This window comes from Schistocerca piceifrons, chromosome 4 (assembly GCF_021461385.2).
Source record: "Schistocerca piceifrons isolate TAMUIC-IGC-003096 chromosome 4, iqSchPice1.1, whole genome shotgun sequence".
In the NCBI taxonomy this organism is placed as follows: domain Eukaryota; kingdom Metazoa; phylum Arthropoda; class Insecta; order Orthoptera; family Acrididae; genus Schistocerca; species Schistocerca piceifrons.
This window is the reverse complement of record NC_060141.1, coordinates 100,131,389-100,144,832: the sequence shown is the minus strand read 5'-3', so window position 1 is coordinate 100,144,832 and position 13,444 is coordinate 100,131,389. Positions and strand designations below refer to the sequence as shown.

Genomic DNA, 13,444 nt, shown 5'->3' with positions numbered 1-13,444 from the left:
CTTTGATATTGCTATGTAGCAAAACTTATTATTAATTAATGTTATGGGTTTTCAGATTACAAGTTACTATTTTGGACTTTTCTAGAGAGGAGATTAGTCTTAGAACTTGTGAAGACGAAGAAGGATTTTGTTCTGAGATTGTATGAGGAAAGATCATTGAGAAATGACGAAAGGTTCCAAGATATTTAACCGAAATTGTGTCTCATTCGAAAGGGAAATATAGCGCAAGTTATTCGAAATATTTCTGATCTCTTTTCATTATCAGATTCCAGCCTCCTATTTTTCTTTAAAGATTTCCATTTTAGTTTTTTTACGAGTAATATGTCTCGAGTGCTGCTGTTGGTGTTGCTGCAGATCGGGCCACATTGCACATACGTGGAACCTGGTATGTCGATATTTTCAGAAAGCAGCATAGCTTGGCGTCTATTCACCAAGTAACTAAAATGAAAATACATTTCACGAGCGTTTCTCGCGGGTTTGACTTGAACTGTGGCAGTGGCGATTTATCAGTGGTAATGCTAGCCTCTCAGAGTGTGCCGTGGGAAATGCGGAAAACGCGCTTCAAAAAATTAGATAAGTGATTCTTCTACAGTTTGCAGAATGCAGTTTCTCATACCATAAAGCCACCATTAAAATTTCAATCGCGGAAAAGTATTGCACGTAAAACACAATGCTTATCTTCACAGCCCTTTCCAACAGTAAACTCGTCTTATTTACTTACGGATGTAGGTCTTGGCACAGAATCCAGGCGACCGAATTTTAAAATATGCACTACATGAAATGCTTCGTTCACGGACTACGTCCGATGCACACGGCTTTTGTTACCTAGCACCAGTTCGATGCAGGTACTCCAATGGACTCCCTCCTTGATCCTGTCTACTGCGTTCAGACAGTGCCACAATTTTGGCCAGTACAGAACATAATCGACAAAGTGGAGTTTATTTGTTGGGCAGAATATGAAAAGAATATAACGTAAAGATCATCATCATCATCAGTTATCTGCTGTATTAGCAGGTTCTTTGCCTCTCCATTTTCTGCGATCCATTGCTTCCTTCTTAAGGCTGCTGTATGTTGTACCGTCCATCACGTCATCGAGTATCTGGAATCTCTTCCTTCCTCGCTATGAAAAGAATATAACGTAAAGATCATCATCATCATCAGTTATCTGCTATATTAGCAGGTTCTTTGCCTCTCCATTTTCTGCGATCCATTGCTTCCTTCTTAAGGCTGCTGTATGTTGTACCGTCCATCATGTCATCCAGTATCTGGAATCTCTTCCTTCCTCGCTTCCTTTTCCCTTCTAAATAACCTTCTAAAACTGTTTTTATCAGTCCGTCATTCTTTCTTAATATATGCCCAATCCAATTTCTTTTTCTTCTCTTTATTACATCTAGTAACTGCCTTTTCTCTCCCACTCTTCTCAGTACCTCTTCATTTTTTACTCTGTCCATCCAACTTATTCATTCCATCTTCCGCCATGTCCAGATCTCAAAAGCCTCCAGCCTTTCTCTGTTTTTTTCCTCATAGTCCATGTTTCAGCACCATATAGAAGAACACTCCATACAAGACATTTTATGAGTCTCTTTCTGAGTTCTCTGTCCATACCGCTGCAGAAGATTCTCCTTTTCTTATAAAACGCCTCTTTTGCCATTGCTATCCTTGTTTTAATTTCTGTGGTGCACTTCCAGTCGGTGTCTATCCTGCTTCCAAGATACTTAAAATTTTGCACCTGCTCTAGTGTTTCTCCATTCAGCACAATTTTTATTTCCTTATTTCCTCCTATTGCCAATACTTTTGTTTTATTTGTGTTAATTTTCATTCCATATTTTTTTCCGTTAGTTGCAATGGTGTCCACCAAATCCTGTAATTCTTTTTCCCTTGTGGCTAGAAGGACCATGTCATCAGCAAATTTCAAGCACCCTACTCTTCTTCCTCCAATTTCTACTCCTTTGTCATCTAATGAGCATTGGTCAATCATATTTTCCAAGTACAGGTTGAAAAGAGTAGGTGATAAACAGCATCCTTGTCTTACTCCTTTCCTTAGTCTGATCCAGTTTGTACTTTCTCCTCTCACTTTAACTGAAACTTTTTGATTAAGGTACAATGAGTTTATAAGTCTTCTGGTTTTCCAGTCCACTCTTCATAGATATCAATAGGAAAATGAAAACTCAAGCCTTCAAAAGACTCTAGAATATAAAATATTGTTGTTGATAATGAAATATTAAAACAAGTTAAATGCTTTAAATATCTCTGATACGCCATTAAATATGAATATAATAGAGATCAGAGAAGATAAGTATTCTGAAGAAAAAAAACACGATTGTAATTTTATAAGACTGCAGTTATCCCCACTTAATTGTGTGGAAAAGAGTCGTCGGTCCCACATGAACACTGGAGAGCAGAATTCAGACAGCAAAAAAACATAGTAGCTTAGACACAATTAAGAACGATAAAATTAGGAATGAACTGAACATCTATAGAACAGTAAATAAAATCCAAGTAAAGGGAACAAATGGAATACACATAGTAGCAGGACGAGTAGCCAAAGATTACCTCTCAAACACATGCGACACAAAGCTAAAGCGAGAAGAAGTCAAGAAAGATCGAGGAAAAGATGGGCAGTGCAACTGGAAAATCTCTGAATCTTGCAGCGTAAAAGAAGAAGAATAATAAACTATACATGTTTTATGAAATTGTAATCAATGGTTGTCTGTACATGCATAACACATCTACCCATTTCCGTCCCATTCGGAGAATTCCTTTGTGGGGCACCGTTTTTTTTTTGTCTCAGAGTGTGTAATTTAATTAAAATGTTTTCAAATTATGTTTGTAAAGTAGAAGCAGTAGTTAAAATGGGTTTGTTCCGTTTTTCATGCCACAAAGTATGGAGAGAGATGATCCGGGATTCGATAAGGGGATCGCGGAACAAAGATGAGAGTGAATGTATAACATTAGCTTACAGCTATGCCAGGGAGGCTTTTTTCTTTCTTTCTTTTTTTTTAAGTGAGCAGCATAGATGTAATTGTAAAAACGATCCTTATTATTTGATGTTAGTGTGTAGCAAAACTTGTTCTTAATTAATACTATGGGTTTTGAGATTACGAGTTACTATTCTGGGGTTTTGTAAGGGACAGTTTAGTCTCCTAACTTGTGAAGACGAAGGAGGATTTTGTTCTGACACTATATAAGGAAAGATCATTGAGAAATGACGAGAGATTCCAAGATATTTAACCGAAATTGTGTCTCGGTCTAAAGGGAAATATAGCGTAAGGAATTGGAAATATTCCTGGTCTCTTTTCATTATCAGATTTCAGCCTCCTATTTTTCTTTAAAGATTTCCATTTTAGTTTTTTTACGAATAATAAGTCTCGAGTGCTGCTGCTGGTGTTGCTGCAAATCGGGCCACATTGCACATACGTGGAACCTAATACGTCTATACTTTCAGAAAGTAGCGTAGCCTGGCATCTATTCACCAAGTAAGTAAAATAAAAATACATTTCACGAGAGTTGCTCGTAGGTCTGGCTTGAACTGTGGCAGTGGCGATTTATCAGTGGTAATCCTGGCCTCTCGGAGTGTGCCGTTGGAGATGCGGAAAACGTGCTTCAAAAAATTAGATGTGTGTTCCTTCTACAGTTTGCAGACTGCAATTTCTCATACCATAAAGCCACCATTAAAATTTCAACTGAGAAAAGTATTGCGCGTGAAACACAATGTTTATCTTTACAGTCCTTACCAACAGCAAACTCGTCTTGTTTACTTACGGATACAGGTCTTGGCACAGAATCAAGGCGTTCGAATTTTGAAATATTCACTACATAAAATGCTTCGTTCACTTCACGGACTACGTCCGATGCACACGGTTTTTGTTATCTAGCACCAGTTCGATTCCGGTACTCCGATGGACTCCCTCCTTGATCCTGTGTATTGCGTTCAGACAGTGCCACAATTTTGGCCAGTACAGAACATAATCGACAAAGTGGAATTTATTTGTTGGGCAGAAAATGAAATGAATATAACGTAAAGATATCAATAGGAAAATGAAAACTCAAGCTTTTAAAAGGGAAAGACTCTACAAGATAAAATATTGTTGTTGATTATGAAACATTAAAACAAGGTAAATATTTTGATATGCCATTAAATATGAATATAATAGCGATCAGAGCAGATAAGTTTCTGAAGAAAAAAAAACGCGATTGTAATTTTACAAGACTGCAGTTGTCCCCACTTTATTGTGTGGAAATGAGTCGTCGGTCCCATATGAACAATGGAGAGCAGAATTCAGACAGCAGAAATGACATAGTAGCTTAGACAGAATTGAGAATGATAAAATTAGGGATGAACTGAACATCTATAGATTAGTAAATAACATCCAAGTAAAGAGAACAGATGGAGCACACATATTAGGGGACGAGTAGCCAAAGCCGGCCGTAGTGACCCGGCGGTTCTAGGCGCTTCAGTCTCGAATCGCAGGACAGCTACGGTCGCAGGTTCGTATCCTGCCTCGGGCATGGATGTCTGTGATGTCCTTAGGTTAGTTTTGTTTAAGTAGTTATAAGTTCTAGGGGACTGATGACCTCAGATGTTAAGTCCCATAGTGCTCAGAGCCATTTGAACCATATGAGTAGCCAAGGATTACCTCTCAAAAACATGCGACACAAACATAAAGTGTGAAGAAGTCAAGAAAGATCGGGGAAAAGATGGGCAATGCAAGTGAAAAATGTCTGAATCTTGCAGCGTAAAAGAAGAAGAAGAAGATGACTATGGCTGTCAAAATCTCACGGAAATTAGAGTTTAATGCTTGCACTGTTCTTATGTAAAAGAAGTTTTAATTAAGTACTGTTTCATGACCGACTGCACTGAACAATGTTGAAATTACTTTGTGATATATATATCTGAACTAAGTACGTGTGCTGATATTGCGTGAATGTGTTTCTACTCTCAACATTTACTGCTCTCGAGATAATGTAATTTAACTGTGTTGCTATTCAGCATCGTATTACAGTCCTGACTTTGTTTATTATTTTTGCCTGTTGTGTTTCATTGAGATCAGCTGAATAATGTCCTCCCTATCGATTTGTGAATGCTCTCAGGTGAAATCTGTCCGACTGCACTGAAGATTGAATTATAATGCAAATTAGCGGTGAGATTAGCTTCATAGTTTCTCACCGCCACCATTTACTATGTAGACAAGTTAGCGACCGAGCGAGGTGGTGCAATGGTTAGCACACTCAACTTGCATTCGGGAGGATGACGGTTCAATCCCACGTCCGGCGATCCTGATTCATTTTTTCCGTGATTTCCCTAAATCGCTTCATGCAAATGCCGGGATGGTTCCTTTGAAAGGGCACGGCCGATTTCCTTCCCTAATCCGAGACCGATGACTTCGCTGTTTGGTCTCTTCCAACAAATCAACCCAACAAGTTAGCGGCGTAACCGGCTCGTATGTAAGCTAATCTCGGAGTGTTGTGCTCGTTACGAGGGGACTTCAAAAAGTATGTTATATATTGTTACGGCGGGCCAAATGAATTTTATCGAACGCTGCACAGCATGTTGGGCAGATATATAACACTATTTTTCGTCAAAGACAACAGGTCTCTGTAAACAAGTGTCGGATTGTCCTGACAATCGTTGAATTCCTCGACGATAGAAATTCGCTACTTAATCACGCAGCTATTCGAGAACCGCTGTCTGAACGTCCTCATCTTGCAAAGTATCTTTCTCTCCAGATGTTCTTCCAGCTTGCCAAAGAATGGAGATCGCACGGTGCAAGCTCTGGACGTCGCGAACAACACTACCCACGTCAGTGCAGTCCTGGTCAAACTGTTGGCACCCTTTCACTATGGCTGGACACGACATTGCGTGTGGTCCATATACCGCCGGAATTTCAAGGCGAATCTGTGAAATTTTGTCCACAATAATCGTAATCTATTTATTGTCCAGCCTTCTTTAAGTTTGAAGTACGTCCCCAGCTACCACACAATTTCAATTGGATATTGTGAGGCACCTGTTATCTGTACCGCAGCAGAACTGTGTCTGCAGGAAATCCGGAATTTGTAATCTCTTCTGACAGCGCCCACTCTCGTTGCAGAATACTCTTAACGTGGGACGACATGCATAACCAACTTTCTGAAGTCCCCGAGTTGATAAAGTAAAGAGAGCTGTACTGCGGCAAGCCCAGTTGAAAGAAAGGAAAAACATTCGTCGATGGGAAAAAAGTAGATGTAGATTGTAAGACGTGTATATTTCTATTGTCTATTGTCAAACCACAATTTATAAAAGATGTTTATATTTTATTAATAGGATTAAGTAGGAATAATTAATATTTGTCATGTTGGAAATAATTGTGGTAGCAGGGAATGTCTGCACCAAAGTATTGTTGGCAAGAGACACCGCAAATTGATATAATTTTAAAAAAGGACGGGAGAGACCTCGTATGGACACATTTTAAGAAAAGAGCCGGAAAGACCACACATTGATACATTTTGTGATGGTAGCAGGGATTGTCTGCACCAGAAAGCATTGTTGGCAGGAGAGACCGCACTTTAGCGTTCGTAGGAAGTCAGTAGTAAGCTAGATGTGAAGCGAGTCGGTAGCAGGCCTGAAGCGAGAGGTTGAGAGGAGCAGTGTGCCTGCCAGCCACCAGCCATGATTTACAAGAGATTATAAACGGATGTACAGAGACATCAGCTAACTATTATCATAAGAGGAACTAATATTATTGAATTATTTTCTTTGCGAAACGCAAGACTACTGAAGGTATGCTTGCGCAATGCTAGTTGTAAGATTATTGTAAAAAGTAAGTCCCATCTGAACGTTTGTAAAATCATTTCGTTACCAACAGTAAATATTTGAAGCATTTTCAGAATATAATTAAGGTAAGGTAAGGAACAGTTCTGGGTTATTGCAGATAACGACTGAGGGCCACGACGACGATACTTTCTATGTTTCGTCGAAATAATCAGAAAATCACTTTTAATGAGCAGCAATTAAATTTGTATGCGAAGATTGAGAAAGAGAATAAGTTTCAAAGGGAAGATTTCATTTGTTATTATTAAGCAAGAGATAGAAACCCTAAGGAAAGGTTTCATAGGTTACTCTAGAAGGGAACAAAAGAGATATAGAGGAGACGGGAAGGTTTCAAGATAACTACGCAAAGCGATGTACGTACGTACTCACCCGCGAGGTAAAACTGTGCGAGCCGTGTGCCGAATAGCGCTGCAGCATCAGGTTCATCTGGCAGATCGATGGCGCACTTGTAGACGAGGACGCCCAACAGCGCCAGCACGAACCACGTGACGCTCTGCACCTGAAGAAGGGAGACCATCCCGCTGTTAGAAACGCTTCCACAGACGGCGTGAGCGCTGCAGCACAGCCATCTCGCTCTGATGGATGGGAACACAAAGGAACAGCGGCTCTGCAGGGACGTGCAACTGATGTGAGACAAGTAGTCCGAAACTCTGAGCATAGATGATGTGGTACATTATTTACATCTCTAAAATATTATGCAATAAAATAAGAAAAACTTCACAGTGAATGATAAAAGATATCACGCACTTGAAAGCTCCAGATATGAAGGTTTTTATGATAGCTTGTGGGTACACAGGATGTATCCAGCAGTCAACTCAGACACCTGTGGCACTTCTTGATGAGCCCTACCTGTATCTATATCTACATGGACACTTCGCAAGCCATCGTACAGTGCTTAGCGGAGGGTACCATGTACCACTACTACTCAATTTCTTTCCTGTTCCACTCGCAGAGCGAGGAAGAAACGAGGAAGAAACGACTGTCGATAAGCCTCCGTATGACCCCTAATTTCTCGTATCTTCGTGGTCCTTATGGGCAATGTACGTTGGCGGCAGTAGAATTGTGTGTCAGTCAACTTAAAATGCTGGTTTGCTAAATTTTCTCAAAAGCGCTTCTCGAAAAGAACGTCGCCTTCCCTCCAGGGAGTCCCATGTGAGTTCCAGAAGGATTTCCGTAGCGCTTAAGTGTTGTTCGAACCTACCGGGAGCGAATCTAGTAACCCTCCTTTGAATTGCTTCGAAGTCTTCCTTCAGTCCGACCTGGTACGGGTCCCAAACACTTGAACACTACTCAAGAATAGGTCACATCAGCGTCCTATAGGTGGTCTCCTATACACGTGGACCACTTTTTCCTAAAATTCTGCCGACCGGTTTGGCCTAGTGGTTCTAGGCGCTTCAGTCTGGAACGACGCGACCGCTACGGTCGCAGGTTCGAATCCTGCCTTGGGCATGGATGTGTGTGATGTCCTTAGGTTAGTTAGGTTTACGTAGTTCTAAGATCTAGGGGACTGATGACCTCAGAAGTTGAGTCCCATAGTGCTCAGAGCCATTTGAACCATTTGAACCTATAATCCTCCGAATAAATCGAAGTCGTCCATTCGCCTTCCCTACCCTATTTCTCACATGATCGTTCCATTCTATATCGCTTCTATATTTCTTGGAGAATTTTTCCGTCATTCACAATCTGTTGATTCATTCGTTCTTTCCATTTAACTTCAGCAGCTTAGATGTGTGAAATCCATTGCTCTGTCTGAGCGAACTGGAGCGACACAGTCGTATAGAGTTGCGCTTGTCTCTGTCAGGACAAAGTGTTATATCGACAGACGCGCCAAGGTTAAACACCATTCTCGCCTCTGGTTGGACCACTGAAGAGTTTTCCGCCCCTATAGCTGAGCGGTCAGCGTGACGGATTGGTGTCCTAAGGGCCCGCGTTCGATTCCCGGCTGGGTGGGGGATTTTCTCCGCTCAGGGACTGGGTGTTGTGCTGTCTTCGTCATCATTTCATCCCCATTCGGCGCGCAGGTCGCCCAATGTGGCGTCGAATGTAATAAGACCTGCACCTAGGCGACCGGACTGCCCCGCAACGGGCCTCCCAGCCAATGACGCCAAACGATCATTTCATTTCCATTGGAGAATTTGTGTCAGTTACGAGGCAGAAACAATCTTTGACAGATGCTGTTCTACGTGATGCAGCAGCAACCATTTGCGCCAACTTACAAAATCAAATAGACCATTATCTAAAATTGTTCTCCACACTGACACTGTCGTTTGTCAGTGACTTCTTCGAATATAGTATGTTTAGTTCATTGTTTGATAAGGTAAATTAGAAGGTATCTTGACAACTTCGGTCAGGGACATAATTACATAATTGTTTCTTTCCAAAGTCAAAGTTCATATGTAGTCCTTTTCCGAGGTTACGGGAAGAGATTTCTTCTCGCTCGTTCCCTGGGACTTCAGACATATTGAAGTGGTAATCTCTCTGAAAGCATTATCAGAAGATGCTGGGACCATTTATGTTGGCACTGTCTCACATCCTCCACGAGGCTATTTGTAACTCTAACTGAGTGTCTTATGCCAAGACTTCGAATCAGGTAGTTCAAACCTACATCTAACGAAGATATTAGCAACATATTTCTTTTTCTTTTGTATGTTGTAGAATCCATTTTCCACTGGCATATCGTAGACCTTCTGCAAATCTTAGCAGCACACTGTGTGTACTTGTTTTTGTTATTTGTTCATATTTTTCCGCAGACGTCTTTTATGTATCCATGTACTACGTTTCATTTTGCATATTTTTCTTTCAAACTATACCTTTGGAGTAACTTGGCACTTCACATTCCAGATAACTGAGCGAACTCATTCGCTGTATTCTTTGATAATCTGCAACAATTTTAAATCTTTTCTCGTGTTGGCTTCTGAAGCAACTATTACTACGAGGGTGTTCAATAAGTAATGTAACACATTTTTTTCTCGGTCAATTTCAGCTGAAAAAAAGCGAAACTTTTTTTGTGACATCCGAAATATTCCCCATTGACCCCCGACAGTTTCATGAAGTTCCTGTAGGTGGCGGCTCTAGACATGGCCTTCAGAACGGCATCTGTAAAGGAGGTGGTTCCCAAGCGGAGACCTGTCATTGAGTTTGTTTTGACGGAAAACCAGAGCGCTGCAGATATTCACAGGCGCTTGCAAAATGTCTACGGAGACCTGACAGTGAACAAAAGCACTCTGAGTCGTTGGGCGAGGCGTCTGTCATCATCGCAACGAGGTGGCACACACCGGCCGACCGCATACTACTGTGACTCCTGCTGGTGGAACGTCCGGACACTCTCATTCGAGATGATCGATGGATCATAACCAAACACATTGCTGCACACGTGGACGTCTCTGTTGTCAAAGAATAACCTTATGAACTATGCACAAAGTAAACATTTCTGACGCTAAAAATCACTGGCGTATTACACTGCACTCAAGGCACCTACTTTATTTTTTACAGAAACGGAAAATTATAACTTGCAAACTTTTAATAGTCATTAGTATAGTGGGTTGGTTGCTACCACCTGGCGATACAAATAAGCCCTAATCTCTTTAAAAAATATTTTTCACGTATAAACGTTCGTTACAGCAAAAATGGACATTTTAATTCTTCTTTTTTGGAATTTGTATAAGTACATTGCCCGACAAAAAGTGAAGCAGTCAGAACACACCGCCGGATGTCAATGTAACTTCGCACATGCGTACACCACCAGTGGGTCGTAAATGATGTAGATTTGCAGTTCTCTCTGACAGAATGGGGCACCAGAAAGCATGAGATTGTTCGTGTTTAGTTTTGTTACATGTCCAGATAGCGTATATAAGGACTGAAGAGAATCGTTCTACGTGACAGAAGAGTAACCCTTCCGCAAATTGTTGCAGATCGCAGTGCTGTGCCACCAGTAAGTATCTGCGTGCCAACTGTTCAACGAATCATTATCGATATGGGCTTTCTGAGCCACTCGTGTACCCTTGGTGACTGCACGACGCAAAGCTTTACGCCTTGCCTGAGCCCGTCGACACCGACATTTGACTGTTGATGTCTGGAAACATGTTGCCTTGTAGGACAAGTCTCGTTTTAAATTGTATCGAACGGAGGAACGTGTGTGGATATTCAGGGTGTTACAAAAAGGTACGGCCAAACTTTCAGGAAAAATTCCTCACACACAAGGAAAGAAAATATGTTATGTGGACATGTGTCCGGAAACGCTTACTTTCCATGTTAGAGCTCATTTTATTACTTCTCTTCAAATCACATTAAATATGGAATGGAAACACACAGCAACAGAACGTACCGTCGTGACTGCAAACACTTTGTTACAGGAAATGTTCAAAATGTCCTCCGTTAGCGAGGATACATGCATCCACCCTCCGTCGCATGGAATCCCTGATGCGCTGATGCAGCCCTGGAGAATGGCGTATTGTATCACAGCCGTCCACAATACGAGCACGAAGAGTCTCTACATTTGGTACCGGGGTTGCGTAGACAAGAGCTTTCAAATGCCCCATAAATGAAAGTCAAGAGGGTTGAGGTCAGGAGAGCGTGGAGGCCATGGAATTGGACCGCCTCTACCAATCCATCGGTCACCGAATCTGTTGTTCAGAAGCGTACGAACACTTCGACTGAAATGTGCGGGAGCTCCGTCGTGCATGAACCACATGTTGTGTCGTACTTGTAAAGGCACATGTTCTAGCAGCAAAGGTAGAGTATCCCGTATGAAATCATGATAACGTGCTCCATTGAGCGTAGGTGGAAGAACATGGGGCCCAATCAAGACATCACCAACAATGCCTGCCCAAACGTTCAGAGAAAATCTGTGTTGATGACGTGATTGCACAATTGCGTGCGGATTCTCGTCAGCCCACACATGTTGATTGTGAAAATTTACAATTTGGTCACGTTGGAATGAAGCCTCATCCGTAAAGAGAACATTTGCACTAAAATTAGGATTGACACATTGTTGGATGAACCATTCGCAGAAGTGTACCCGTGGAGGCCAATAAGCTGCTGATAGTGCCTGCACACGCTGTACATGGTACGGAAACAACTTGTTGTCCCGTAGCACTCTCCATACAGTGACGTGGTCAACGTCACCTTGTACAGCAGTTACTTCTCTGACGCTGACATTAGGATTATCGTCAACTGCACGAAGAATTGCCTCGTCCATTGCAGGTGTCCTCGTCGTTCTAGGTCTTCCCCAGTCGCGAGTCATAGGCTGGAATGTTCCGGGCTCCCTAAGAAGCCGATCAATTGCTTCGAACGTCTTCCTGTCGGGACACCTTCGTTCTGGAAATCTGTCTCGACACAAACGTACCGCGCCACGGCTATTGCCCCATGCTAATCCATACATCAAATGGGTATCTGCCAACTCCGCATTTGTAAATATTGCACTGACCGCAAAACCACGTTCGTGATGAACAGTAACCTGTTGATGCTACGTACTGATGTGCTTGATGCTATTGTAGAGCAATGAGTTGCATGTCAACGCAAGCACCGAAGTCAACATTACCTTCCTTCAATTGGGCCAACTGGCGGTGAATCGAGGAAGTACAGTACATACTGACGAAACTAAAATGAGCTCTAACATGGAAATTAAGCGTTTACGGACACATGTCCACATAACATCTTTTCTTTATTTGTGTGTGAGGAATGTTTCCTGAAAGTTTGGCCGTACCTTTTTGTAACACCCTGTAGAGACAACCTCCTGAATCCATGGACTCAACATGTCAGCAGAGGACTGTTCAAGCTGGTGGAGGTTCTATAATGGTGTGGGGCGTGTGCAGTGATTGATATGGGACCCCTGATACATCTAGATATGACTTTGACATGTGACACGTATGTAAGTATCCTGTCTGATCACCTGCATCCATTCATGTCCATTGTGCATTCCGACGGACTTGGGCAATTGCAGCAGGACAATGCGACACTCCACACGTCCAGAATTGTTATAGAGTGGATCCAGGAACACTCTTCAGAGTGTAAACACTTCTGCTGACCACCAAACTCCCCAGACATGAACATTATTGAGAATATCTGGGATGCCATGCAACGTGCAGTTCAGAAGTGATCTCCACCCCCTCGTACTCTTACCGATTTATTGACAGCGCTGCAAGATTCATGGTTTCAATTCCCTACAGCATTACTTCAGACATTAGTCGAGTCCATGTCACGTCGTGTTGCGGCACTCCTGCATGTTTGCGGGGGCCCTGCACCCACGATATTAGGGAGGTGTACCAGTTTCTTTGGCTCTTCAGTGTATATTGTGCACTAAGCGCACCCAACCCCTTCGCATCTGCTCGTGTCATGTCAGAACAACGTTCTGTGTCATCCTGTACCATTGGTCGGAGACTAACTGCAGCCAGACTAGGAAATTGCCTCCCTGCCATTAACACCACAGCACAATCCGCGGTGTTTGGACTGATGCCGTGACCGTGAAGCATGGGCTACTCAATGGCATAGCATGACGTTCAGTGATGAATCGCGGTTCCACGCTACACCATATGACCATCGTCGGTAAGTAGTCTTCCAGTGTTTTGGAGAAACATAGCGGTGTTACTCCTGGCATAATGTTATGGGGTGCCATCCGGTATGACTTCAGGTCTTGGC

General features: G+C 42.3%; 1 protein-coding gene across 2 annotated transcripts in view; it reads right to left on the bottom strand.

The window, feature by feature from the left end:
• Window positions 1-13,444, bottom strand: part of LOC124796361 — a 211,235-nt gene that overhangs the window by 105,768 nt on the left and 92,023 nt on the right. For both annotated transcript variants that reach the window (XM_047260518.1, XM_047260517.1), the window contains exon 2: window positions 7,178-7,307. Coding sequence is in view for 1 of the 2 variants with exons in the window: in XM_047260517.1 (XP_047116473.1) it covers window positions 7,178-7,307 (130 nt within the window). In the remaining variant the exon portion in view is untranslated. The remainder of the gene's footprint in view (window positions 1-7,177; window positions 7,308-13,444) is intronic.